General features: G+C 38.1%; 1 protein-coding gene across 1 annotated transcript; it reads right to left on the reverse strand.

Annotated features, from left to right (window-relative positions):
• Positions 1-583: 583 nt before the first annotated feature.
• Positions 584-26,943, reverse strand: tbc1d19 (TBC1 domain family, member 19). The gene is made up of 21 exons (XM_084712684.1): positions 26,678-26,943; positions 26,436-26,508; positions 26,298-26,343; positions 23,259-23,334; positions 23,036-23,110; positions 21,938-22,001; positions 20,187-20,233; positions 19,990-20,100; positions 19,805-19,877; positions 19,209-19,247; positions 15,457-15,569; positions 13,136-13,210; positions 12,782-12,844; positions 9,071-9,155; positions 8,803-8,847; positions 8,005-8,037; positions 7,778-7,887; positions 7,576-7,667; positions 5,992-6,107; positions 5,300-5,370; positions 584-2,029 (listed from the first exon to the last, which is right to left on the reverse strand). The coding sequence occupies exons 1-21, from the start codon at positions 26,771-26,773 to the stop codon at positions 1,955-1,957; spliced, it is 1,578 nt and encodes a 525-aa protein (XP_084568810.1). The 5' UTR covers positions 26,774-26,943; the 3' UTR covers positions 584-1,954.

Below are 26,943 nucleotides of genomic sequence, written 5' to 3' on the forward strand. Positions count from 1 at the left end.
AAAAAGCTGTCAGACACTTCAAGGTCTAAGTCTTTTAAGGTTTTATACAATAACACGTTTCAACAAAACTTCATTTTATTTAAAAAAAGTGTTATTTGAGGTCACAATCATGTGTTGGATGAAAAGCATTGGCATTGACTGACAAAGAATACTGTTGTATAACATAAAGGGGAAAAAAATGATTGCCTTTAAATCAAAGGTGACAAACACTGTATTTTCTTAACATTACAAAATAGGTGATTACATTCAGGAATTTAATGCATAATTTAAACATGAAAAACAAGCTTAAAATGTTTAGAATGAATTAAATAAATACTGGCACTGGAGGTGCAAAATGTTTCTTGAAGGTATATTTTGGATTATCTGAAGTGGGGTTGTAAGATGTACTGCAGTGTTTTAGACACAGTAGATGCTGGCTGACATGCCCCCAGTTTGGAGAAGCAACAGGAGTACCAGCAGAAGAAGCTAAGCAATATAATGCTGTGGACAGGGTCAGCAACAAAATTAATTTTAGCCACCTAAAAAAAGCCCCATCTAAAAATAATCAGTTTAAGCATATGCTATATGGAAAATATTTTCACACAGCCTTTTCCAACATATATAAGCCAAATATTGCTCTTTCACCCACAAAACTCTTGCAAAACCAGTAAATCTGACCTCACAGAATATAGGAGTTCCTTGTCTGCCGCTGCCTCAGTCGATGAGTTTGTTGGTGTTACTGTATGACTTCAGTGGAACCAATTTAATCCTTTAAAACACAGAAGTCACACAAAAACACTAAAGAAGGCAATTCCTGAAAAACTGTGCTGCTGGCTGCTGAAAACCTGACGCTAAACTGCATTGCTGGGTTAACAAGCTGAAAATACCACGAACGCATGAAAGATGTTGAATCTTTTAAGGTCAGTTGAAAAGCTTTTGCTGGCTTTGATTTGTGTGTAGAAGCAGTTGAAGGAGAAGGAAAAGAAAAGGTCCAAATAGTATGAATGGGATCCACACAATAACAATAAGCAACTCCTGTGTTGTGTGAGCTAAAATGACTGTTTTTGCAAAAGATGTTTGCTGGAGCTTATATAACGGCAGTTTCCCGCTGAAAAATCTGTCCAACGGCAAGGTACAGTGGTGAATATATTCTAAATATAGCATAACTTAAACTGATACATTTTTTTAGGTTGCTTATTTTTTTAATTGGCTAATATTTGTTTTACTGCTGAGCCTGTCCACAGCAGTACATTGCTTATGGTCATACAGCATTACAACCCCACTGAAAAAATAATCCAAACTATCCCTTTAAGAGTGCAGTAATATACAATTTCTTCATAAATACCATTAATCACGTGCACACACAGCAGCTTCTAATCATTTAAGTTACCTATTAATTCAGTTCATGTTTTTTGACTGTTTCTTTCGACACACTCCTCCTTCATCTGCAGCAGTGTTATCTAATAGTGTTATAACAAGCAGGAGCTACAGGATAAACTGCAACAGCTAATTAACACTTCATTAGCCAAGCTTAGAGACGTTACTGTTGTCCTCTCTCACAATGCTGCTATCGCAATACAATTACTGCTTCATGCAACTCATCGCCTAATGAGCTGCTCAGCTGACCGAAGCACCGCTGCGCAGATCATCTTTCCCGCAGAGCATATGGCTTAAGGAGGTTAGTTTAACCTTACTTGTCTGTAGGCTATACTTACATACTGTATAATATCTAATAACATGATACAGGAGATTCACTATTTATGGTGCATCCATGCTAATGAGCAGTTTGACTTTTTTTTTGCTTGAACCAGTGCAAGATGAGGTGTGCAAAGCCCGTGTAGGTTTTTGATATGTCACAGTTTAGCCTGGTATTTCTTGATGGATGATTAATAGAGTCAGTGTGATCATGACATTGCGAAGTGGCGTTTTTTGTTGCTATCCCCCACGACTCGTACGCTGTGGTTTCCCATGCTCCTCAGATGGCGGTGGCAAATAGAAAGATCTGGATGAGCGGCATGACCTTCAGAGTCGAAAGGTCGGCAAGGACAGCCTGCAGTGTGTATGTCAAACAAAACATGCATAAGATTTGTCGTCTACATTCATACAACCCTCCTGACCACACTGTAAAAAAAATCACACAGGAATTTAGTGGAATCAATTAATATTTGCTCATTTACTTCACATAAACATCACTCACTCTTGAGACTTGGGACAAAAGAATATTTTGAGGTGTTTTGATTTTTATTCTTCAACTATGATGGGAAAATTTCAAAAGATCAAACTCTTGGCTATTAATTATGTAATGGGTCAACCTCCTAGTGATTACATTTTTTATTAAATGTGGACGTCTTAGAGAGTTGACAAAATGTTAAATTTTTCATCTCACTGGAGAGAAGTAGTGAGTAGCCATTTAATTTTTAAAAGCTGCTAAAAGTCCTCTTAATTGTAATCAAAATGCAGATTTTTAAATGACTTATTTACCTTTGATTTAGAAGAGCTACAGAGTTGACATGTTATGGCTGACACATATCTGATGGCAATATTATTTAAAGAAGTTGTTGAAAGAAAGTTTACCAGTGCTTAAGCAGTATTCCAACCTTTTTTTTCAAAATAGGAAGTGAGACAGGGGAGCTTAGGATATAGCTAACCCTTTTTATGGTATATAAATCATGTTTTTGTAAAAATTATTTTTGAGTTGACAGAATTCTGGGACACAACTTTAAAAGGCCAACATTTTCAAAACAAATCACAATAAGAAAGTTGTGAAGCAAACCAAAACATTTCATAAATTATATATATGTTTCATATATACACATCCTTAAAGACAACATTTTCCCCCAAAATCAGAATTAGTGTGTTGGTATTAATAATTTTTAAAGTTTTTTTTCTTTCTTTTTTCTTTTTTTTTTTAAGTAGGACACGGTTTGTCTCAAGAATGAGTGATATTTTAATTATTCAAGTTACAAATTGCATTTTTTATTAAATTTCTTGTATTTATTTTCAGAACACTTGTAAACATGAGTGCTTCTAACTTGATGGACTTGAATGATCAGTTGAATAAATGTAATGTACTGAATTGAATCAACTCATTAAATTAAGTTTGTAAAGAAACATGATCAGCATATTAACAGACTTCCCAACATGCATTCTGTGAGAGAGAAAACTCTCATTAGACCCTTCTTTTTTTATATAGTTCCTTCAAATTCAGTCAGCTTAAAATTTTGATGCAGTCTGCACATCAACTTTTTCAAGTTAAAACAAGTAGTTTATTTTTACAGTGCAGCAATCTTACCTTAGCCTACCAAGCCCATGAGAAGGGCTCTGAAGCACACACCCTCCCTGCTTCTCAAGAGACATATTTCAAGTTTTAAAAAAAGCACCATACAGAACGCTGTGCATAATGATGATGCAGGATCCTTGGGAAGCGACAATCCTTGCTTAAGAGTACACCCGCTCCCCCGCTCTGTCCTTTTGGGATTGGTGGGAGATTAAATTTAGGGACCCTATCGTGTTTAGAGACGGGGTTTAATATTTCAACGCTGGGCCCGAGGTTCTAAATATAAGATAAGGAGCAGTATGTTATGATATCTTCTTCTCCCTCTGCTAGGGCAGGTGGTAAATGAGCAAGCAAATAGTGCCGGCTAGCATCTTAGAGGAGTAGATCAGCCTGTCGTCCCATGTGTCATATTGTAGTTTAACCCTCACACCCTCAGGGGAAGGGGAGAACAGGGGAGGAAAGGAGAGCGGGTGAGGCAAGTCATTGTATGGTTTACTCTTGGTTTCAGTCATATGATAGTGGGATCACAGTATGGGAACAGTATACAGTGCAGACATGCACAAGAATTACATGACTGGTTACTGTAATAATGCAGTATGACAGTGCACACTGTAAATGCACATCTGCTAACTCCACCTTAAAGTTTATTGCAAATGCCTTCCACACATTGGTTCAACTTAAAAATATAAGTTAAATAAACTTAGAATTAATAATTACTTAAAAGTCTTATTTGAGCTTTATAAAAGCCAAGTGAGTTAATGGAACGTGAGAAAACATGTTCAGTAAGCAAAAGATATTAAGTTGAACCAACAAATTGGATTTCCTTTTACATTTTCTCAATTTGACAAATCAGCTGTTCACTTCACACTAGGCATGCTGGGAAGTCTACTAACATGCTGCACCTGCATTCTAAAAACAAATAATGCTTTGTACTAATTTTTACCAATTAAGTGTCAAATGAACATAAATCATTTGCAAAATATTTTGCTGCTATTTTTATGTACACAGCTGTGCACAATGTATGTGTTGTTAATTGGTCTTGAACTAATTATAATGAAAGCATTAGAATTGGGTTTATTAATTTAGGTAAAATGAACTTAAAATTCAAAACTTGTCAACTTCACATTAAAAAACATGTCAGTCTCACAAGGGATAAGTGTTTGTGTCAAAAGAACGTAAAGTTAATGACAATCTCTCACTCAAACCACTTTTAAACAGCTTTTACACTGTGTATACTCTAAATAATTTTGAAAAAAAAAAAAAAAGTTAAATGAACATAAAATCATAAGTTATTACTTAAAAATATCCAGTCACAATGACAAACAAAACAATTTGCAATGCAAATCTCATTGTAATAATGTGATTTTGTTATGTTATGTTTGTTTTGTTGAACAAGAAAACAGCTACATGTGATAATGTAGAAACACGGAGCACTTTTTTTTTTAGTTCATTCAACTATCTAAATATATGCTCACATGCATGCAATGTATGTATTGTTCGGTGGTTTTGAAATAATAAACCTGCATTGGCTTTGTAGATTTTAATAAAATCAACTCAAAATCAAAACATCTTTATATAAAATAATTATGTCGATCTCATCGGTCAAGTGAACATTAAGTTTTCATGTTCTGACAGTCCTGAACATTCGTGTGGATTCAACACTAAAATGTTGTGTCATGAAATAATTGGGGTTTACAGTGCAGAGGATGCACTCATTTAGCTACTGTGTGTTGCATAAAGAAAAGCATCTGTTATGGCTTGTCCAACAGTGCATAGGCTTTGCGTGTGTGTTGGAATATGGCGGCAGAGGACTTAAGGGTGTTGGCGGGGCTGACACACAGGGCGGGGTAACAGGGTGAGCGTTCTTAAGTGTCCAGCCAGCCATTTTTTCAGACATGTGCATGCAGGAGACTGGGTTACTGGTACTGGCTGGTCATCAACGGCTATTTACGGCCTTCCAGGAGTATGTGGGGGGTACAGGGACTGGAATGAGGGTTTCAGACACACAGACACACACACAACCCTAGTGTGAGACGGACGTACCTCAGCTGAGGCCAGTGACGTCACTTCCATCAGGTTCTCGGCGCGGAAGGCAAACACAGCTGCTGCTAAAACTGCAGGAGGAGGAGATTTGAGGATGGGGGAAGAGAGGTGATGTGGAGGATGACATGTGGGGAAAGAAGAAGGGAGGAGGTTAACATAGAGAAAGATAATGATTGGAATGTCAGATTATAATTGTATGGTAATAAGTAATGTGCTACAGATGAAGGTTGTCAATTAATCAAAGTAAAGCACAGCTTGTTCATTCAAGGGGGGGAAATTTGACTTTTGGTTATTGACTAACTTTGTTTCTAAAGCTTAGGGAAAAAATTGATTGGTTTATGTGTTCATTATTATTTATAATTTCTGTTGCTACTCTGGTTTCTGGTCTGTTTTTCTCTACTTATACATATTATTGTGCATGACACATTAAAAGTTAAAAACAATATTACTTTTCAATACTGAGCAAAATAACTTTCAATATTACAATATTATGATTTATGTCATATATTGCCTTCACTAGCAGGTGCAATATTATTTTTTATAACTTTATAACTTACTACACAACTACTTTTTCCATTTTAGCTCATTTAATTTACTTATATTACATCCATTGTTATTCTCTTAGGTACTCTTGTGACTGCAATCTCTCACAGAAGAGTTTTCTTCGGGATTAATAAAATTAGCAGTATTACCTGCCACTATCTCCAGTGAGTCGTATCCCAAGATTCGGTCCCAGAGAAGAAGCAGTTGGTCAGTGGACAGATAGCCAGAAAAGGCCCGCACCATCCACTTAAAGGCAATACGCAACCTGCAGACAAAAACATCTGTTTGTGATGTCGACAAATTTAAGACTTCAAGAGCTTATGAGGAGCAGAAATAATACTCTCAAAAGTAAGTAGAGTTCAGCTGAAACACAAACTTCTTTAATTTGTGATCATCACAGCTTTTAAGGCTCCAACAATGTGTTAAGGTTTTTTTTTTGTTAGGAAATTGTGATTCCAATAAGTCACCACAAGATGGCAGTAGCTCATTACAAATACAGAAAGTGTGTCTGAGTGAGCTGCTTCCATGTGATTCCTTTACTGTTTTTAAACATAAAATAAAAAGATCAAGAGAAGTAAAAAGCTTCTGTTATGGCTGTTTAGACAAGTTGTGATACTTTGTAACAGACCAAGATAAATATACTGTATGATTGCTATGGTGCTATGGACCTAACAAGGTAGAAATGCTGTGTTAAAGACAGAAATACTGGACTTTCCTCATGAAAGTGATCTCTCTAGGATTCATCACTGCAGACAGGCACATGAGCAGGACAAGAACAAACATGTTTTCATGGTAATCAAAATTGCATAAGGAACTTGTCATTCAATATTTGGTTTCATGGATACTGACATTAATCTCATTGTTTTTACAGTCCAAACTTCCGTGAGAAGTTTTTTGTTTTCATGTAACTGCATGTTCAACAGTGTGTGTGGCCTAAATTCCAACGAAAAATAAAAACAGCAACACACTCACTTTTTTGGTCCTAGGTCAGTTTTTTAATTAATTAATTTATTTACTGAGTAGATGAATAGTTCAAATCTGTGGATGAATTAACCTTTTAAAGGGTAACTTTGGAATTTATCCCCAAACGTTTTTATGTGTAAGGGACTAATTGAGGCAACAGTTTTTGAAATCAGTCCAATATTGAGGGAGACTGCAGTAGCTGTTGAAACAGGCTGAAATGTGATCCTTCTGGGCAACTCTGCACCATCAAAGTATCTGACAACATTTTGGAAAGGATCCCTATAGAGATGGATCCTGAGTGAAAGAGAGGTCAGACAGCAGGGAAGCAGCGAAGAGAAACCGTGCATACACAGAATATTTTCACACCTACCTAACAGAATAAAGGGATTGTTTTGTCTAATCAACTTTGGTTGGTGTCTACTGGAGCAGTGGGAAGACAAATGGAGTCTGATTGGTTGGCAAGAGCAATAAAACAAAGCATATAATGTTGTCAGACACACAATCTGGGCTTGTCAGTGACAAAAACAAGCACTTTTAGTGGATGTACTTTGCCAGCAGAGTTGCCTATAAGGATTATGTTATGAATGAGTTTAGCTTATGCTGGCTGCAGAGCTCTCTCGCAAAAATGGACAAAAATATAAAAAATTGTTGGCCACACTAGTCACGTAGATACAAAAACACAGGAAAATAGGGTCCAGTGTTGGTATCACACTTTTCTGGTGTGCTACACAGGACCCCACAAGCAGGAGACTGAAGCAGTTTGTACTCACGGCTGCGCCCCAATCTGTCGGAGGTGGTAGAAGAGCTGAGGCAGGTGGGTCTGGAGCAGCCGCTCAAACTGCAGGCACAAAGACACTATACCCTGCAGGAGCACATGTGCATTTTTAAGTTAAATAAATAAACGTGTGAAAGTAGATGACCAGACACACAAACAGAATATTTTGATCTTAATGTTTGGCAGCAGTCACATACCGAGGGAGAGGAGGAGATGGAGTGCAATCTGAAGAAGTAGCGGATGTACATTTCCCTGAATACACTGTACAGCTTGGATGGCTCGTTGTACAAGAAACACAAAGGTGCCACTGTGTGACAAACAAACAAATCCACACACACACTCCCTGTTATATCTTGCTCTTGCAGGGTTTCTCCTGCAGGTTTAGTGTGAGAACTGAATGTAAACAGGTGCAAAATATACTCACCATACATTGAAAACCCATGAAAAGGGATCACACCTGTTTAAATGAGATTTTTCAGTCAGAACAGTTTACACACAGGCTTGGTTGTATCAACAAGGATTTATTTTTAAACCTTATTAAATCATTGCTTAACTTTAAATTATGTTGTTCCAAACTTTAAAACTAGTTTAAAATGAAGAGAGATTTAAGTTACTTCAACCCAGATAAGTTTTGTGATTTGTCTCTTCTTTCGTCACTCCAGTTGATAACTGTCTGCAAGTTGCTGCTAGCCAGTTTCTTTTATCTTTACTAATAAAGGAGGGGAAATCAAATCATCAAATCATTATCAAAGAGTTTGTCTGCTGAGATCATGAGTAGACTAATTAGGTTAGCATTAACTAACTTTTTGTCTAGCTAGCAAACAATATAATATTTAAAATTTTAAGATAGCTAGTAAACAATGCAAACATTTTGCACACATCTCCATATTGATAAAACAGTATTTAATCTATGTTTACATCAATAAACACAGATTTACAAAACAGAGATTAGTTTTTAATTGTGCAACAGAGCTCTACCTAATATTAAATCCAGATTTACTAATTTTAAACCCAGTTTTGCTCAGCTCTGATTCAAACTAATCTCGCATTAAATTAATCTTTGTGGGTGCAACCTAGTGTAAACATTTATTGTATTATTAATGTAGAAAAGCAATATATATTTTAGTTTTCAGACAAAAGTTTCACAGTCAGCCACATATCTTGTTGTTTAAAAAACTTAAAATATAAAATGTATGATGTGAATGTGAAGTTTTAGGCTCACCATTGGGAGGATAAACAACAGCACACTCCTCTTCTCCCACCTTTCCTGTTAGACAGACACACAGACATCAGTAACCTGGACTGTGGGTGTCATATCAACCAGATATGAAGGTCATCTGAGTGAAGAGTCATTCCTGGGAGTCCATGTGATGATGATGGTGTGTGTGTGTGTGTGTGTGTGTGTGTGTGTGTGTGTGTGTGTGTGTGTGTGTGTGTGTGTGTGTGTGTGTGTGTGTGTGTGTGTCCTTGGTGAAGAGCTCTCATCTTACCCTGGATGTAGGATTTGGGAGGAGTGGCACTGTTGTATTTGAAGTGATCCAAGACAGCCGTGTCCCGAGAAAAACACAGTAACACCTGGGAACACACAGGTTTGGTATTAAACATGCTCACACACCCATACACACACATTCATCTGAATAAACTAAAGATAAGTATCCTTCCCTGACAACGGATAATAGAGACAGTAGTTAATACTACTTTTTTGTGTGTGTGTGCGCTTGGGAGCCGGCGATGACCTTAAGCGGCAATGCTTCCTCTTCAGTAAGAATTCTATTAAAGCAGCCCACCTGCAGCCAGCGTTTCAGGATGAACTGAAGCAGACGGTAACAGAGCCTCGAGTGGCTGCTTGTTTCACAAAATGACCGGATAAGTGGACACGCTTTCCATCCCAGTCCCATTTCTGTCTTTTTAAGAAGCAATTTCATTTCTTACCGGCCACTTCAGATGAATTACATCGGGGAAAAAATAAGCTGCGGGGGCAAGAATGGGACTGGCAACCATTTGTACGAGATTACAAAACAATGAGGACTATAGTATGTCTCTAGACTGCCTCCTGCATGACCTTTAAGTGTACCTGCTGGGTACAAAAACAGGCTGATTTACCATCATACTTGAAGTGTTTTTGTCTGTTTGTGATAAATACTTGAGGGCACTGGGAGGAACTGTCTCCGGAAAGAGTTTAATAAATGCAGTTTATCTTTCAAAATCATAAGAAATCAGGTTTAAACAGGCTTTTGTCCCCTGATGTCACAGCACAGCACTGTATGTTTGATCTACTTAATGTAGTCCAAAAGGTCTTTCACTAAGTACAAACCTAAAAAGGTGGGACACTCTGTAAAACGTAAATAGAACAGAATGTAATGATTTACAAATCTACTAAATGTGTTACTGTTTTGGAGCAACATATGCTGCCATCGAGACTAAATCTTTTTCAGAGCCATCCATGCTTATTTCAGCAAGACAATGCCAAAACACATGCTGCAGGTGTTACAACAGTGTGGCTTCACAGTAAAAGAGTTCGGGTACTAGGCTGACCTGCCTGCAGTCTAGGTGCCTCATTACAGAAAACTTTCCTGAGTGCTTGTCAAAGATAGGAAAAAAGATAGTGCTTGTCAAAGATAGGAAAAATCTATCTTCCTATTACTGAAGAAATTCCTAAACTCACGGCTGTGTTCTATCCTGTCTCAGGCCTCATATTTTATCTTATTATACTTATGAAATCCCAACTAGAGCTGTAAACTTAATTCTCCCATCGGTGCTCGTCCAGTCATGCCTGTGTATGTGTTCTGAATGTACACAGGACAAGCATCTATCCATTACAACAGCTGTCTCACTCCACTTGTCACTGGCTAGCTGCTAAAATGTGCAAGAAAAGAGCGATGTACAGTTACCCTTTCATGAGTCAGAGGAATTAATCATGTTGTTAAGTCATGGGGGAGAGGAAACCCCTCCTTTTTGGGAAGTTTTCTTCCCAATTGTTGGCCCAGGATAAGGACTTGAACGGACGCAGAAATTAACTGGCTTGATAGTCAATATTTATCATATCATGATACAGTTTGAGTAACATTTCAATCGTTATATTTGTGGTTATGTTGTTCCCCATCTTCACTGCCATTTCTATACATACCTAACAACAGTGGTGGTAACATTATTGGAGTTATTTTGAATTTAGGACAAGCTCTGTGTCATCCTAACTAAAGAAATTCCTCAGTTAGGATGGGGTTCTGTAATAGCTAAATTACTACTCTAAGATATGATAAGATGTTTTCCTGAATGCAGTTATGAAACATGTTTCTATAACACCAAAAAACCTAAACTGAGAGAAGGCAGGATTTCAGACTTACAAAATACACAAATGCACAAAATACAACAACAGAGACCCTGGACTGTTGAGCGCCTGAAGTCACGTATCAAGCAAGAATAAGAAACTATTTCATTTTCAAAACTTTATCAGTTGGTGTCCTTATTTCCCAAACACTTACTAAATGTTGTGGGACTTGGTGTGGTAGGTATCAAATTCAGAATGAGTGTATATTTACAAAAACACAATAAAGTTAACCAGTTTGAGCATTAAATATTCTGTCTCTGTACTGTATTGAATTTAATATAGGTCAAAAAGGATTTAAATACAATGTCCCAACTTGTTTTGGAATAGGGGTTATAATGAATCATAAATGTATCACAAACAGTCACAATGTGACTTCTTTTCTAATATTTCTAGGAAACTGCACCTCTAAAGTGTTATAGACTGTAACAACACCTGCGTGAATCCACGCTCACACCACAATGAGTGGATTCTTTCACTGCCTAGTGAGTTTACCATCAGCCAATATTGACAGAGGAACTAGAGCATTGTTCTTGCTACACCTGCGTACTCATCGGTTAGCCACCAAGAAGCGTGACATGTTAACAGCTGCCGAATTAACCGGTTGCTGAGTATATATGCACGTTTATCAGCTGAGCACCAAAGGCAAACAGTGCAGTGACTATCATAAAAGCTTATAATAACAGGTTGTATCCCCGTCAATGTAACTGTAGACAAAGAGGAATGCTGTCGTGCTGTAACTGTCCTTACGCCAGCCAACCAACACAAATTTAAATGTTTGGGTTGTCAAAATGATTTATCGTCAGTGATTGTATTTAATATTTGTGAGAGTCCCTGCAACTATGTTGAAATGCTGACTTCTTAAATAGTGATAAAATTATATGTGTTATATGTTGTATGTAAACTGTATTGAGCGATGAAGACAGAAACTGAAATGATAACTCACAATAAAGAAAAAGCCGCTCTTTGTCTCATGTGGCATGAAAATCCTCGTTCCTCTTCATGGAAGGAACTTGTAACCTGTAACATCCAAACTGTTTGGGTTTGGATGTTTATTCAGACTCGTGCAGGGTGCGTTTGATTTGATGTTAGCAATTCCTTCTGATCACACTAACTTTTCTTTCTCTGCCTTCCCCCTCTTCCCTTCTCTTGATATCTGGTGTGTTAAGAAATCCAACCATTGTGAGATGTTGCTTTTTTCCTGCTTTTCCAGTTTAGCAGTATGGTTTTCTTGGCAATAGTTAGGGCCACAAGTAGAGCTATTGTGATTTATGTTGAACATAAACATGAATTTACTTTTTTGTTGACCACTTTATATTGTTTGTATGGTTTGGTGTCATTTTTTCCTACTGTTTTCATTAACTTTACGTTAGTTCTTCATGGTTCTCTCCTGTAACTTGACTGGATGCTGCCAGATTGGTTCAAACAATCTGGGGAATTAAGCATCAAGTGGGAATGGATAGATTTTAATAACTTTTTAATCTTTGGGTATGAAGTCTAAGTGAAGTCACAAGTCTTTTCAGTCCAAGGTCATCAAAAATTTGTGATTCGAGTCTTAAGTCCTATGATTCGAGTCCACACCTCTGCCAATAAGGATTTGGGATCATTTTAATTGAAATGTGATTACAAGTTTGGATTGCTTATAAACATCAATAAACTCTGAACCACACCCAGACAATCCTGATACAACAGATTAGTTTATGTCATGATAAAGAATAACTAAAGATAGTTTTTTCCTTCAACTTTACCTGTGATTGTTGCTCATTTAGTTGGGGCTATGTGATGTTACAGAGAAAAACTTTAAGTATGAAAGTTTTTCTGGGGCTTTAAGCAAGAGTGGAGGGACGGAGAGCTGAACTGTGAGAGTCGACTCTACCTGATAGAGGAAATCTTCAAACACAAAGTAGTAGTCGTCATTACTGGCGGTGAGCTTCACATCCTGATGGGCAGAGCAATTGGGAGGCAGTTTTATTTCAAATGTCAAAGGAAAATACACCACAAATGTTACAGCTTTTAAATTATTTCTCCAATTAGAATTAAAAAACACTGCTGTAATTGTATACAGAGATTGTATAAACCTTATCAGAAAACCCAGAAAACAACTGTGATATCAAAGTTTATGTTATGCAGGACAAATGTTTCAGAGCTGACCAAATCCTGCAGTCTTTGTTACTGGAACGTGGCTATGCATCTTCATAAACATGAACAGCACCAGTGTAGAGAAGCGTACCTTATAGATGAGGTTGTCCACCAGCAGGTCATGTTGTATGACTCCAGCTGTTAGCTGTTCATAATGCATCACATCCTGAAACAGCAGAGATTCAACATGTTTTATGTGAAATAACTGGCATAAAAATCATGATATCCAGAAGAGCTCAGCACGTGTTGTCTTTGTTTATAAATTAAGCTGCTGACAAAATGTTTGGTTATGAGGTAGATGTTAATCCTATAATGTGAGTTATCACTCTCTTCACAGATGTTGCTAAATCTAAATCTTATGTATGCATTCTGACGGTGTTGACAGGAGGATTAAAACAAGCTTAATGGATGGCTATCGTGTTTCCGACCACATGGTTAAACTCAAACGCATCTCCGGTTTGAGACGCTTATCATAAATGAACAAAAGAACAGGCGACAGGGTGGACGGACTGATAAAAATGTCCTCTGTGACAGCCGTGAAGCGCCTTGGCAGTGATCAGCGCTACGGATGTGAGGAGAACAGAAACACAGATGGTCATTTTGACAGCTGAGGTAGAACATTGAAGCCGTCATTGGTAATATGGACAGCATCAGTGGAAGAGACTTAAAATAAGTTGTACTTAAAGGGAGAGTTCAGATTATTTGAAGAGGGGTTGCATGAGGTACTCCGTTTCAGTGCAGTCTGTATTTAGAATATTTTCACTGCTTTACCTCGTCATCAAGACAGCCTTTTCCAACAGGAAACTCTCATTATATAAGGCCAAATATTGTTCTGTCAATCTAACCAAAATCCATATACAAAATCTGTCATTTTACCTTGCAGAACATGGGATTTGCTGGTCTACCACTGCCTCAGTCAGTTAGTTAGTCACACAATTACAGAAACAAACTAAAAGATCAAGGCAGCAGTAAACCAGCAACTCCTGTGTTCTGAAAAGGTAGAATTAGTAAGTTTTCCAACAAAGTTTTGTTTGTTTGAGAGCAATATTTCACTTATGTCTGAGGTACAACAGTGAAAATATTCTAAATATGGCGTACACTCAAACTGAGATAGATTTTTTTTAGGTGTCTAACATACATTTTGTTGTTGACCATGTTAACATCAGTGCATTGCTTTGCTTCCTACATCAATAGTCTTGCTGCTAGGGATGTCAATGATTGATAATTAATCGATCTTTCACCACTAAGAGTTTAACTGATTAAAAATGTATTAACCAATAATAAATCAATTGTCTAGAAATGGCAGTAATTGCACCTCCTTTGACATTCTTCTGTCTGGTGGAACCATTTGTTGAATAAGTAAACTTCAACTTATAATGAGAAAAAAAACAAAGAAAAAGATGAAAATGAGAAAAAAAAGTCTGTTTACAGCTTATTAATTATGAATAATTAATAGATTATTAGCATTTTCAACTATCGGTTATGGAAAATGCACAAAATTTGCAACCCTATCTGCTGCTTCTACAAACTGGGGGCATGCTGACCACCACCAACTGTAGGTAATACACTGACCGTGGATAAGTACCTCATACAACCTCATTTCAAATAATCTGAACTATCCCTTCAAATTGATTATATATCTCGGAACTTAGGGTCATTGCAGTGGACTGCTTCTACATCTGTAAAAGATAAAGTCTATCTGAAATAAGGCAAGATGGGAGACAGATGTGACACCATCCTAACTCTGACAAAAAGATGATTTATTCAGAGAACAAGGTTCTGGTTTACGTAATGATGCACTCCTCAAAAAAACACTGAGACAATGCACATACCGTCCTGAGCCAAGGCTGACTGTTTAATGTGTTTGCCCTTGCGCCGTCCAGAACCCTGCTAACACTCTCCAGGCCTCCGTCAGGTCCCCGTGACTCCCCCTCAGAAATCAATCTTCCCATCACAAGCATTGTTTTATCGACTTGGCCTCACCAGGGGAGACTCTGGACTCCAGCGTTTACACAGCTCTTTGCCACACAGGCGGGCAGCTGCTCTGTTTGGGTTAACTGAGCTGAATTGCCATTATTTGATTATCTTACCATTTGTACACGCGGAAGAAGCTAAAATAAACAAGACAGGGGCTAATACGCAGATTATGTAGGAGTTGTTGGTGTCCCATATGTTAGTTTTTACTGTACAGGGTAAATCGAAAGATACAAAATGAACAACGCAAGTAGAATATTCCACTGAAACAAACACACACCCGACCATTAACTATGAAAATTACTGCAGCCAAGATCCCCACTTTGTAGTAAACAGGCAGTATGGGAATCACTGCAGCTGTGTGTGCATGTCTGCGTTATAACAAACACTGACACAGTGTGGAGTGTGTTTGAGTGTGTGTGTATATGCATGTGGTACCTGTGGCTGGTTAGTAGAGTTAAGGATGAGGGCCCAGAGGTCCGCGCGGAGCCCAGTGGGACAGCCCTGCCTGCTGTACTGCTGTGCTGCTGCACTGTCCTGCTCCACGACCACTGGACCACAAAGTTAGACACAAAAGTGTACAGTGTCATACAGAAAGACATTAAAAGAATATGGAACTGGTGCTAGGATTATCTTAGCTTAGCATAGTGACTAGAAGCAGGGGGAAACCACTAGCTCTGCCCAACATTAAAAAAAAATATGTCTTGGCCAGGAGCAGTCACTTTGTAGAGCCACTGTTGCTTGTCTGGCAACCTCAACATGATGAAAAGACTCCAAGAAGTCATGCCAAGAAATACTTTGGCACAAACCTCCTCTTGTAAAACAACCATTTGTGCAAACAAACAAGACATTAATTAGGAAACTTTACAGGTGCTGGTAGGTGGATTTGGAAACCTTTGGACAGAGGCAGGCGAGCTGTTTCCCCCAGTTTCCAGTCTTTACGCTAGCTTTTAAGCTAGGCTAACCATCTCTTCACAACCTCACTTTCAAACCCTTTAACATCCTAACATCTCTGTAGAGTAAAAAGGCGCAAAGAGGTGCGAAACTTAAGTGTCATGGGGTTAACTTACAAAGATGTGAGCTATCTTCTCATCAACTCTTGACAAGAAAACAAATAAGCATAATTTCCTAAAATATTGAACTATTCCTTTAAGCCACTTGTCACACAAACTAAAAAAAGTTACTGGTTTCAACTTCTCAGGCCTGTGATTTGCTGTTTTCCTCGATGTTATGTCAACATAAATTAAACATTTTTGGCTCTTGTCCTGTTCGACAAACCACAATATTTGAAGAAATCATCTTATGCTCTCGGGAATTGTGGTGAGGGCTTTTCACTTTTTACGGACTAAATCAGAGTTTTGAAAGTGGGAAGTGGGCCTCCCCTGGGGGGCGGCTTTCAGTGCATTTGGTCCTTCACTTAAGAACCAGAGGTGGTGAGAATTTTCAGTTGTAGATTGTGGAATATTTTGGCACTAAAAATTACATTTCTCCCCTCCACTGATACCCCTTCAGCCTCTTAATTTTCATCATTAACACGTGCCTGATCACACTTTGTTTTTATTTGTTTATATTGTATTTTGTTGTTTGTCAAATGTTGTTTGTGTTTTTATCAAATTATTCCATGCTTTTATTAATTTACTTACATCCTGTTGTGTGTCTGCAGTTTTACTTGATTGTTCCTGTTTAATTTTTAATCTCTTTGTAAAGCACTTTTGTCAGCCCTTTTTTCAATGTGCTCTAAACATAAACTTGACTTTGACAGTATATCTTAACATTTAGCTTGATTGTCACTTGTGTAGTCTCACTTTGAAAACAAACTATAAAGCTAAAAACAAAAAACTGTAGAAACAAAAAGTGTAACATCCTGAATTTTGCCGAGAAGTATGCATGTGGCTAACAAGAATAAACAGAGAGCCTCCTGATTTGTTGACAGAATGACATAATACATACAAACAGCCGGGTCATCCAAAATGGTACAGAGCCGACTGAATCAGCTGGGAAAATAAGCACCTGCACGACAACAAGCCGGCAGTTCAACTCCAAAACTGTTGAGAGGTTTGTAGTTTTTCCAAGAAAACTTGGAGAACGTGGCCTCCATTAGGACAGAAATAAAACATCTTTCAATGGGGACCACAAATATGTCAATTAAAAATCTACACGAACAGGCAAGCCACAGCAAAACATCCACATGTTTGGGTTTCATGGTCTTGCTCTAACGTACACACAGGTTCACAATTTCATTCTATCCCTCAGAAAATGTATAAACAACAAAAAAAAATCATAACACAGACATGCCCATAATGGTGATTATTATGTAGCCTTCCTAAAAACACTCAGGCACATGCTGGAAACAATCTCTCCCACATGTCCACTCTACCCTAAATCTCTGTTGTGACAGTAGCCAAAAACACACAGCCCCTTGACTTAAGGTGCTGGCCAGTCATAACATAAACGAACGCACGCCTCGCCTCTTAAATTTCCTATTTGAGTGCACTTAACACTTGGCCTTGAATGCAACTCGCAGCTCAGCAGCCAACACACAGCCAGCCGAGTGTAAAATAGGGGGCCGGGGCCTCGTGGGCTGTGTATATAAAATACAGCTTGTGTTTTTAAGCTTCTTGTCGATTGATGTCTGATTGGTGACCATAATAAGGCTGGTGTTTACACTGGGTTCATAGCAGGGCAATGAGATAAGACTTAAAGTGTCCCTCAGGCCAATTAGGGCACCTGAGAGGGCAAAGAGGAGGACTTAAGTAATGGCAGCAGCTGACGTTGGTGATTTTTTGTGCTTATGTGGTGGTCAGTGAGTGAGACAAACTCTCTAATGGAAGGGTTGCATGGCTAACTTTGAATTATGCTGCCCCTAACTTAAAAACTATCTTAAAATAAAGATTACATATAAACCTATTTAAGTTTTTATTCTAAACCTTGATTAAAATAGGACAAAAACTTTAAACTCAAATTTGGGACAGACACAACTAACTATGATGCGTGTTTCTTTTCACTCCAGCTGATCTGTTCAAACAGTCTGCCAGTTGCTGCCAGACTCTCCGTCTCTGTCTGTCCTTATTGTTCTGCTGTCTGCTTTTAAATCTTCTATTATTTAGCCATATTGCTCCATCAATTCGGCCAACAAATCTTTGTCAAAGAGGAAAAAAAATCAAGTTTCTCTGCTGAACCAACTTTTCAGTTAGCTCAGACACAATGTAACATTTTGTGAACTTTGTAGCTAGCTATAGCTAGCTATGTAACTCTTGGTTAACTTTTTAGCAAGCTGGCTAACAATGTCCCGTTTGTTTAGTTTTTAGTTAATTAGCAAACAATGCAACCTTTTAAAACTTTTTAGCTGTTGTGTTTTTATTTTTTAGCTAGCTAGCAAACATCATAATATTTTGTTAGTATTAGTTAGTATTAGCTGACTAGAGGACAATGTAATATCTTATCTTTTCAGAGAGACATTTGTTTCTTATTTTTCCTTTTTAGCAAGCCACAAACAATATAACTTAAAAAAAAACCTTTTAGGTAGCTAGCAAACAATGTAATGTCACAGTTTCTCCCCTCATTTATATTTACTAGGTCCTGACAGCACTTTATTTACTTATTTTAACTTGGGTAACCAACCATCTTCATATTGATTAAACTCTGTATTTATTCATTTTAAACCTAGTTTTACTAAACTCTGCTTAGAACTAACCTTAGATTAGATTAGTCTTTGTTAGTGCAACCCCTGTCTAAATGTATCTTCTTGACACCTTTTTTACTTTTCACAGCAGTGTCCATGATAAGTGTTTCTTTAAAAACTGATGGATAGGATTAGGTTTTATTTGGTACTCATCTCCCAAAAAAAGACTCTTTAATGTAAAAATAAAATCAGATCAATAAAGTTCTAAATTAAGTTTGCACATAAAACACAAGACTACAAAATTAGAGACAGACAGACAAGGTGTTTCTACTTAATATTGGGTTAAAGAGACTATGACTTAATCCGTATTAATAATGATGACTAATTAAGTAATGATACTACGAGGAGCCTCTGGTTGATACTTTAAGTTCAAGTTGCACTGGATGCCTGGACCTAACTTAATTTAGATATATTTGTACAGACAATGTCCCGCATTTATTCAGTTAAATGCCTAAATAATTAGAATAACAGAAAACCATTTACAGTTAGACAATTAAGAAATACTCACCTTTTTTCCCAATTTGAACATACTCGTTTTCAAACAAGTCTGTGCAAGGATAAGAAAGCCAGAACAAGACAGATGCATCAATGATCGTCCGACAGTGGCTCAGTTTTTCTACCTAATGTTATCTCTTTGATTTACAAATACAGAGATGCTGGATACGATTCTATTTAAAACTTAAACACCAGACCGTAACAATGTCAATATCTGGACTGAACAGAGATATTGCTTGAGAAAACCCAGACAGCCATGAGGCACAGGAGAGAAACACAGGCTGATATGAGGCAAGCGTGTTACATGAACCGCTTAACCCCAGAGTTCATTAGGTAAACAGGTTCATTAAAGAGTATTTCTGTTTCATTACTGCTAGAATAAAAGGTTCATTTTATTAACTTTGGACAGGGCCAGGCTGGCTGTTCACAGTCTTTACGCTAAGCTAAGCCTACCAGTCACTGGCTCCAGCTACATATTTACTACACAGCCACGAGAGTGTTAACAGTCATCTGATTTAACTATCGGAAAGAAAACAAATGAGCATATTTATCAAAATTTTGAAATATCCCTTTAACTGCGGCGCATGAAGAAGTGTACAGTGTGAATACCTGGATGGATATGTGCATGGTCATCAATCCCCAACTGCCCAGTGGTCAGGTTCAGCTCTGAGTAGGCCTGTCTCTGAAAGTGTGACACAAAAAAAAAAAAAAAACACCAAAACACACAGATTTCAAATTGTGCATTTCCTGGGGCAGCTTAACAGACAAAAACAGACATCAACAAGGGCTCCTACCAGCTGTGGGATGTCCCTGACATTGAGGGGAACCTGGATGAGACCCCAGTGGCTCCTGACGCTGACGTCCTCACTGCTGTCATGATTGGGGTTGCGCAAGCTGATTAACACCTACAAATAAAGCAGCAATGTTCACGTTCATTTTGTTTAACCAGAAACCGCTATTTTGTGCAGCGATGCGCAAGAAAACTGCTTACCTCTAGAAAGTCTTTAGGGGCATAGACAGGCCTGAAGCGACTTAAATCTGTAGGGACACAAAGACATTAATGTATCTCTATAATACATTAGTTGGTAGTACCACTTGCAGAGCACACTTCGTATGTGGAACTTCCAGCTGCTGCATGTACACAATGTTTACATATGTAATTTCAGACCAGTTGTAACAGCTGTAAAACCCAGACTACACAAATGAATCCAACCATACAGTCCCTTTAATCAACTTGAATGTACTTCATCTGTGACACTTGCACAGCTGGAGCAGGCCCCTTCTACAAAAGTCAAAAGAACAGCTTTAAGTGGAACTTCCATCCACTGTCTTTATAACGCGGCAGTAAATTCAAGTGCCGTGTCATCCCCAGAACGAGGGCACATTAAGGTTTGGGCGGAAGGAGGGGTGCTGCTCGTTATCGCATCTCCAGTGTCCAAGGAGTCTGGACAGTTTCTATATTCACAGTCCAAAGTGTTTATAGCCGGGGGACGGCACATCCTAAATGTTATTATACGGCACTGCGCAGTGATAGCATTGTTAGGACACAGGGTTGCTGTGTTCTTTGTAAAGGTAGTGGCCTTAAGTGCAAAATGGTTTGTTCATTGAGAGCATAGTGAAGTATGAGATGTGTCTTCTGAAACTAAATGCTAATAAATATCTGCAAAATTAAAATAACAATCTACTGCATGCATTCCTCTCCAAGATGTACATTTAACATTCACTTTGTGATAACAAAATTCTCCATTGGAGAAGCTCAGTGGCAAATAATTACCACTGTGGTCCTAGACAGCTCAAGGTGTTATTGTCTCCACTGATAGCTGAAAACTGAAATGAAACACTTTAATTAATGTGGAGATGTTTAATCCAAATTAAAATAAATAAATACAAAATAAATTTGCATGGAAATTTCTTGTCAGTTTAAAAGAAGGCTGGAAACCTGTTAAGTTTCGACTGCTCTGTATTCCTTATCATACCGTACATTGTTTGCTAGCTAGCTAAAAAGTCAGTTAGTCTAGTCTACTCATGATTCTTCTAGCTAGCTAAAAAGTGAACAAAATGTTACGTTGTTAGTTTATGCTAGCATAGTTATCCTACTCATGATGGCTCAGCAGGGAAGCTTTAATTTCTCCCGCTTTGAGAATAGTTGCCTGGCAGCAACTGGCAGACTGTTTCAACAGATCAACTGGAGTGAGTGTTCCTTAAATTTCTTCAAGGAACTTATTCAGGAAGTATTTTACTTAGTCCATCTCAAAAAGGCATGCATTAAGTTAGACCACCTCAAGTTTAAGTTTAAAATTAATACTGGATCACAGTTTAAACTGCAGTTTAAAATTTTGAAGCAACACAGTTAAATGTAATCTTAGCTTCAAGAAAAAAAAAAAAAACTGAGGTTTAAAGAAAGATTTAAATTTAATCTTTCATGATTTCAAGTTAATTTTAAAGTTTGGCATGACATAATAAGTCAAGCCAACATTTACTTGGATTTGAAAATTAATCCTTGTTGGTACACCCCAGTCTATATATTTTTCAGATGTTGAACAACTAAGCCCAGTCCCTGAGAAGAAAACCTTGCCTGGATAAACACCAGTTACAAAACAAACATGGAAGTGGTAGATCTGGTTCAGAGATATGTTAATACGCCAGTGTCTGACCGATGCACCAGCGCACAGACACATCAACACTAATGTTTCATAAAAGGCAGACTGCTCAGGGCCAAACCCCTGGGTAATGTCCTGAGACCTGGTTCGTCCGTGCCCATCTCGTTCCATTTGTTGGTGAGCTCCTTCTGCTCCACTGCGGGCCTCTGTGGGCGGAAAGAAAGGATTTCAAAAAAAGCACAGAGCTAAAACAGAAGCAATCTTGAAAATGTCACATCGAGAATGAGGTTCTCTGGTCATGAATTTGCATTCTGTATGCACAAAGCAAAACAAACCACACAACCTGCTTATTATCAGTCTAAAGCCACAGAATCACTGCAAACTTGTTCTGAACAGGACTTAACTAGCTCCTGGCTATTGTCAAACTTAACCACAACAATGATTATAAGATGCACTATGCATAAAAATATGCTAAAACTAAAACAGAAAAGCGTTGTTATGAAAGCCTTTACACTAGAGGGGATGCGGCCAGAAAACTTGAATTAAAGGGGAAGTTCAGATTATTTGAAGTTGGGCTGTATAAGGTTCTCATCCATAGTCAGTGTATTACTAGTCTCGTATAGCTGGATTAGCACTGGAGAAAGCATCTTCTGCACATTTTCTTATATAGGAAAAAACAACCCATCTTGTTTGCATTTTTTTAAACCAATCACAACCGTCTTGGGCAAAGCCAAGCCATTAGCATCCTAAGGGCTAATTTATAATTTTCAGCATGTAGGTTTCAGCTCAGATGTGACTTGTTTTCTGGCGACTGTGGATGCCGCAGTGCCGACTGAAACCAAGCAACCAATGAAAGGCGTATACCTGATCAGATTAGTTCAGATCCACCTAGGTCAAACAATAACACAAACAAACTATCCCATCAAGGCAAGAGTAATATTTGGCTTATATAACAGCTGTTTCCCATTAGTGGACACTGTCTTATGGCAATGTAAAGCGGTGAAAAAACTCTAACTATAAATATGTTTTGCTACTGATCCTGTCCACAGCAGCACATCGCTTAGCTTCCTACACTGGTACTCCTGCTGCTTACCCTGGGGGCATGTCAACTATCTATTAAAGGTAATACACTGACCATGGATAAATACCTCACACAACCCCACTTCAAATCATTCGAACAGCTTTAAGAGCTGTCGTAATTCTGTTGTAATTGTGTTATGTTAGCTGTGGTTGACAATACCATGCGAGCCAGAGGCACTTCAAGCTCTGTACTCATGCTGTTCAGACTTTTGAGGACGCGCTTCTCCCAGCTGGCCTGTGTAAGAGACACACACACACACACACACAAACATTTGGATTCAGATACCCTGTTACAAATATGCCACATGTCTGAATTTGGCAGGGAAAGAAAGGTAGATGAAGAAAAAGTGAGGAATGACAGAGATTAGAGCAGACAGACTGACCTGAGCCTTACGCATGTAGGCCAGCGGCTCTTTGAGATGATCAGGAGGAGCCGCAGGATGACTCAGGGGCAGCTGGCTAGAAAAATCAAACACAAGAGTGGGGGTAAGAAGCATTACAGTACAACAGAAGTACAGTAAATACTTTAAAAATCAACTGTGTTTTTACCAAAAGACTGACAGTTTTGAGGGACTGAGGCCACAATGAAAACAAACGATATTTCTCAGAAAGAACTGCGTTAAAGTGCTTGAGTGAAGTAAGCTGTCAAATAAATGGCGCATAAAATGTTAAGACTTTTTCTAAAAAAACAGGTCACCATTAGTGCCCTGCACATGGAGCAGCTCAGATGAGTCAGAACGTCATTGTCTCGTCATGTCTTCTCCCCTGTAAGCATGCTCAGGGCATATTGAATGACTCAAGATCTCAGTGCGTTAAACAACGTTCAACCTAATCTAAACACCTATAAGAGCACATAGGGCTAACTAATGGCCAAAGGAGTCATTAGTCAATGTTATATGTCATCCTTTAAAAGAAAAGCATTAAGCGTTCCATGTTTTTGAGTCTGAGCCTCAGGAGAGCAAGAAGGAGGCTATTTGTTACCCTCAGAGGTAACAGAGGGCAGAGGGAGACTTCTCAAAGCTGTTTACTGACGTTCAAAGAGTTTTCAAGCTATTTAGCTGATTCTAATAAAGATTAATAGAGCACATAAATCTAGATTACTATGGAGTAATTATCAGTGTTTAAAGTTAACCACAATGTATCAATCTCTTGACAGCCTCGATTTCACTGTTTTTTGTTAAAATAACAAAAGTATAACAACATGCACAACAACAAACACATAACAAAATGATGGTGACAGGAGAATGTGACAAAGACATGACGATGAAGAACTGCAGAGCCGGAGCAACAAGCTGGACCTGCGCTACAATCCTTCTGGCTAAAACACACACTGTACATTTCTCTGTGTCCAAGACAACAGCGTGACGAACAAAAATTTGCACAAAAATTGGCAGCAGGCAACTTTGCATCAAAATTATCTATAGCGAAAACTCAATACACCAACTGCATATTTAATTAGTACGTGATACTTTCATAAGCTTGATTCTGATTCTTCACATATCGCCAACTAGTGTAACCAATGTACAGTATGTGCAAGCAATAAAGAGTTAAAATCTTTTTTATAACATCTGCCTATTAGAGTATTGATAGTTCTTGATACGACTATATTTACATATATGTGTGCATTTGTTTTCAAATATCCTTGTTATCTATGTGGCTTTAGACCAGAGAATAAATAAAAGATCAAGAGATGATAAGTATGTACTGTTGATGAGAGGACAGGACACTCTGTGCTGCTAAGTGGGTGATAGCACATTGGCACATCTGTGGGCATTTAAGTGTCAAACTAATAAATCTTCACGCCATTCTTTCCTATTAGTGCACAACTTTATGACTCAGGCTAAAAACATAGATGTGTTTTTCCATTAGAGTTATTCTGAGGATAGGGATGATGCGCTGATCAAAACCACTCAATCTGATATCAGGGAGGAAAAGTGTAATCAAATCCGACCGATTAGTCTAAATTATCAAGTAAATGCTTCACTAAACTTTGATCAGCATACCTTAAAGGGAGATGCGTCACAAGTGACACAGATGAACAACACGTGTCACATGAACAGTAGCTAGAACATGACCTGTGAGCAGCGCTGTCATCATGTCAGCACGTGGAGTTATTTTAAGGGCAAGGAAGAAAAAAAGCAAAATAGCCCAGTGCAATTTCTGCATTTATTCAAATTGCAATTTGAATGTTTGAATGGTGCTGACCAATCAAAAAATGCTGATAAAATTTCTGTGTTTAAAACAATTAAAATAAAAAGAAGCAGCAGTATTGTATGACTGAGTCATGGTGTGGGTGTGAATTTCTGCCTCCATCAATACAAGTGCATCAGCACAAATGAATTATTCATATTTTAGCTGTTTAAGAGAGGGAAAACGACAGTATCAGATTGGCATCAGTGTCAGCAGATGCTCAAGTTTGCCAAATCGTTATCAGACATTAAAAAAAGTGTTACAGAGCCATTCCTACTCTATAATAAGTAACTCAGGCAGGCTGCAGGAACACTGCAAGATGAGTACAACATCATACTTTGACACTGACAAGAGTCCAACACTGAAAGTTTATTAGCAGTTTAGTGTCAGTTTTTGTCAGTGTAAGCCCATTATGCAGAAAACAAACGGCCAGGCTTCTGAAAATACACACTCTGGAGATGGGAGTTCAGTGACTGCCTGCCAGACTCCATTACCATATTGCTCAGTGTCACTGTTATAAACATCTACTCCTTCTAAAAGATTATTAGCGATTTCTTATGATTCATGAACAGACACTTACTCATTCAGCGAACATTCAGCATTAATTTGAGCTCTAATTAACATGAAACAGGCACAAAATAACACAAGTTACAGACCAGAATACAAATTTCAAAGGAGCATGTTGCTGACAGGTACGCAAGTATTTCAACTGAGCATGTTTCCTTAATCTGTGATGACATATTGTCATTTTGTTACTTATTATAGTAAATATTTTACAGATCTCCACTTTAAATGCAAACCAAAGGAACCAAATTAACTCTGTATGTAGGCATCTGTATGCACCTACAGGTTTGTTTGTTTATTGTTTATTGTTTTATTTATTTATTTGTTTTGGTTTTGGTTTCCTCTCCCATCTTCTCTTTCCTTCACTCACTCCTTTTGTTACATAGGAGGAGGAAAGTAGATGCATATTCAAAATATACAACATGTGTATTTATGTGAAGATCCTGTGTTACCATCAAACATTATTCATCACCCCAGTGCAACAACAGACACACAAATACACACACAGAACAACCACACATAAAGACTGAATACAGTTTGTCTTTTTGTTCTTCCTTATTTTGTCTATTTTGTTTTTGATGTGTCTCAGTATAAATATCTTCCCTTGTTATTTTATGCACATAATTTCACGATGAAAATAAAAATTTTAAAAAGAGAATGTAACTTACACATGTAGTTCTCTGTACACAGCATTCTGCAGCTTTCTTTCCCAACCTGTAAAACATTTAAATACTGTCAGTTATCACCACACAGAAAGAAAAAGACGAGGTTATTTTTCATTATAATAGAGCTGTGGTAGTGCCTACCTGATGTTTTGAGAAAACTGCGTACGTCCTCTTTAAGAGACTCCAATTTAATCTCAGGTTGATGTAAACACTCCTAAATAACATGTGAGGAAGAATGAATTAATAAAGTTTTTATAAGTTATGAGGCTTCTGTGCTGTATTCTTACATTAAGATAAAGGAGAAGTTCAAATTGGACTGTTGACGACTCCTGTCAGAGACTGACAGCAGCCCTGTTAGCCACATGCTAACAGTCTGTACTCACTTTGGCTTGTCTCTCTATCTGAGAGTGTAAATGACTTCCTTTGAGCCGCTGGACGATCTGAGCGATGGTCACTGATAACTCTGTCCCCTCGTCCATCCTCCTTTATCACAGCTCGGTCAGTTTTCTGTCTCAAACGGCACAGTTTGATGGATTGTACGCTAGTAGCATCCGGCGATGCGGCAGCCGCCCCCTGCAGAGGTTACTTAGCAACTGAGGAGGGCCAGCGCGCAGTGCAGTGCAGGGGAAACAAGGAACAGACACTTTGG

Source organism: Lutjanus erythropterus, chromosome 23 (genome assembly GCF_056507025.1).
Source record: "Lutjanus erythropterus isolate fLutEry1 chromosome 23, fLutEry1.hap2, whole genome shotgun sequence".
In the NCBI taxonomy this organism is placed as follows: Eukaryota; Metazoa; Chordata; class Actinopteri; order Lutjaniformes; family Lutjanidae; genus Lutjanus; species Lutjanus erythropterus.

Bases quoted from the DNA above. Each gene is read 5' to 3' on its own strand.
- tbc1d19 (XM_084712684.1), bottom strand. From the start codon at position 26,773: ATGGACGAGGGGACAGAGTTATCAGTGACCATCGCTCAGATCGTCCAG. The intron at 26,509-26,677 runs GTGAGTACAGAC...CATGTTATTTAG, and splicing joins AGATAGAGAGACAAGCCAAA to GAGTGTTTACATCAACCTGA. The intron at 23,111-23,258 runs GTCAGTCTGTCT...TCTCTTACACAG, and splicing joins CCTACATGCGTAAGGCTCAG to GCCAGCTGGGAGAAGCGCGT.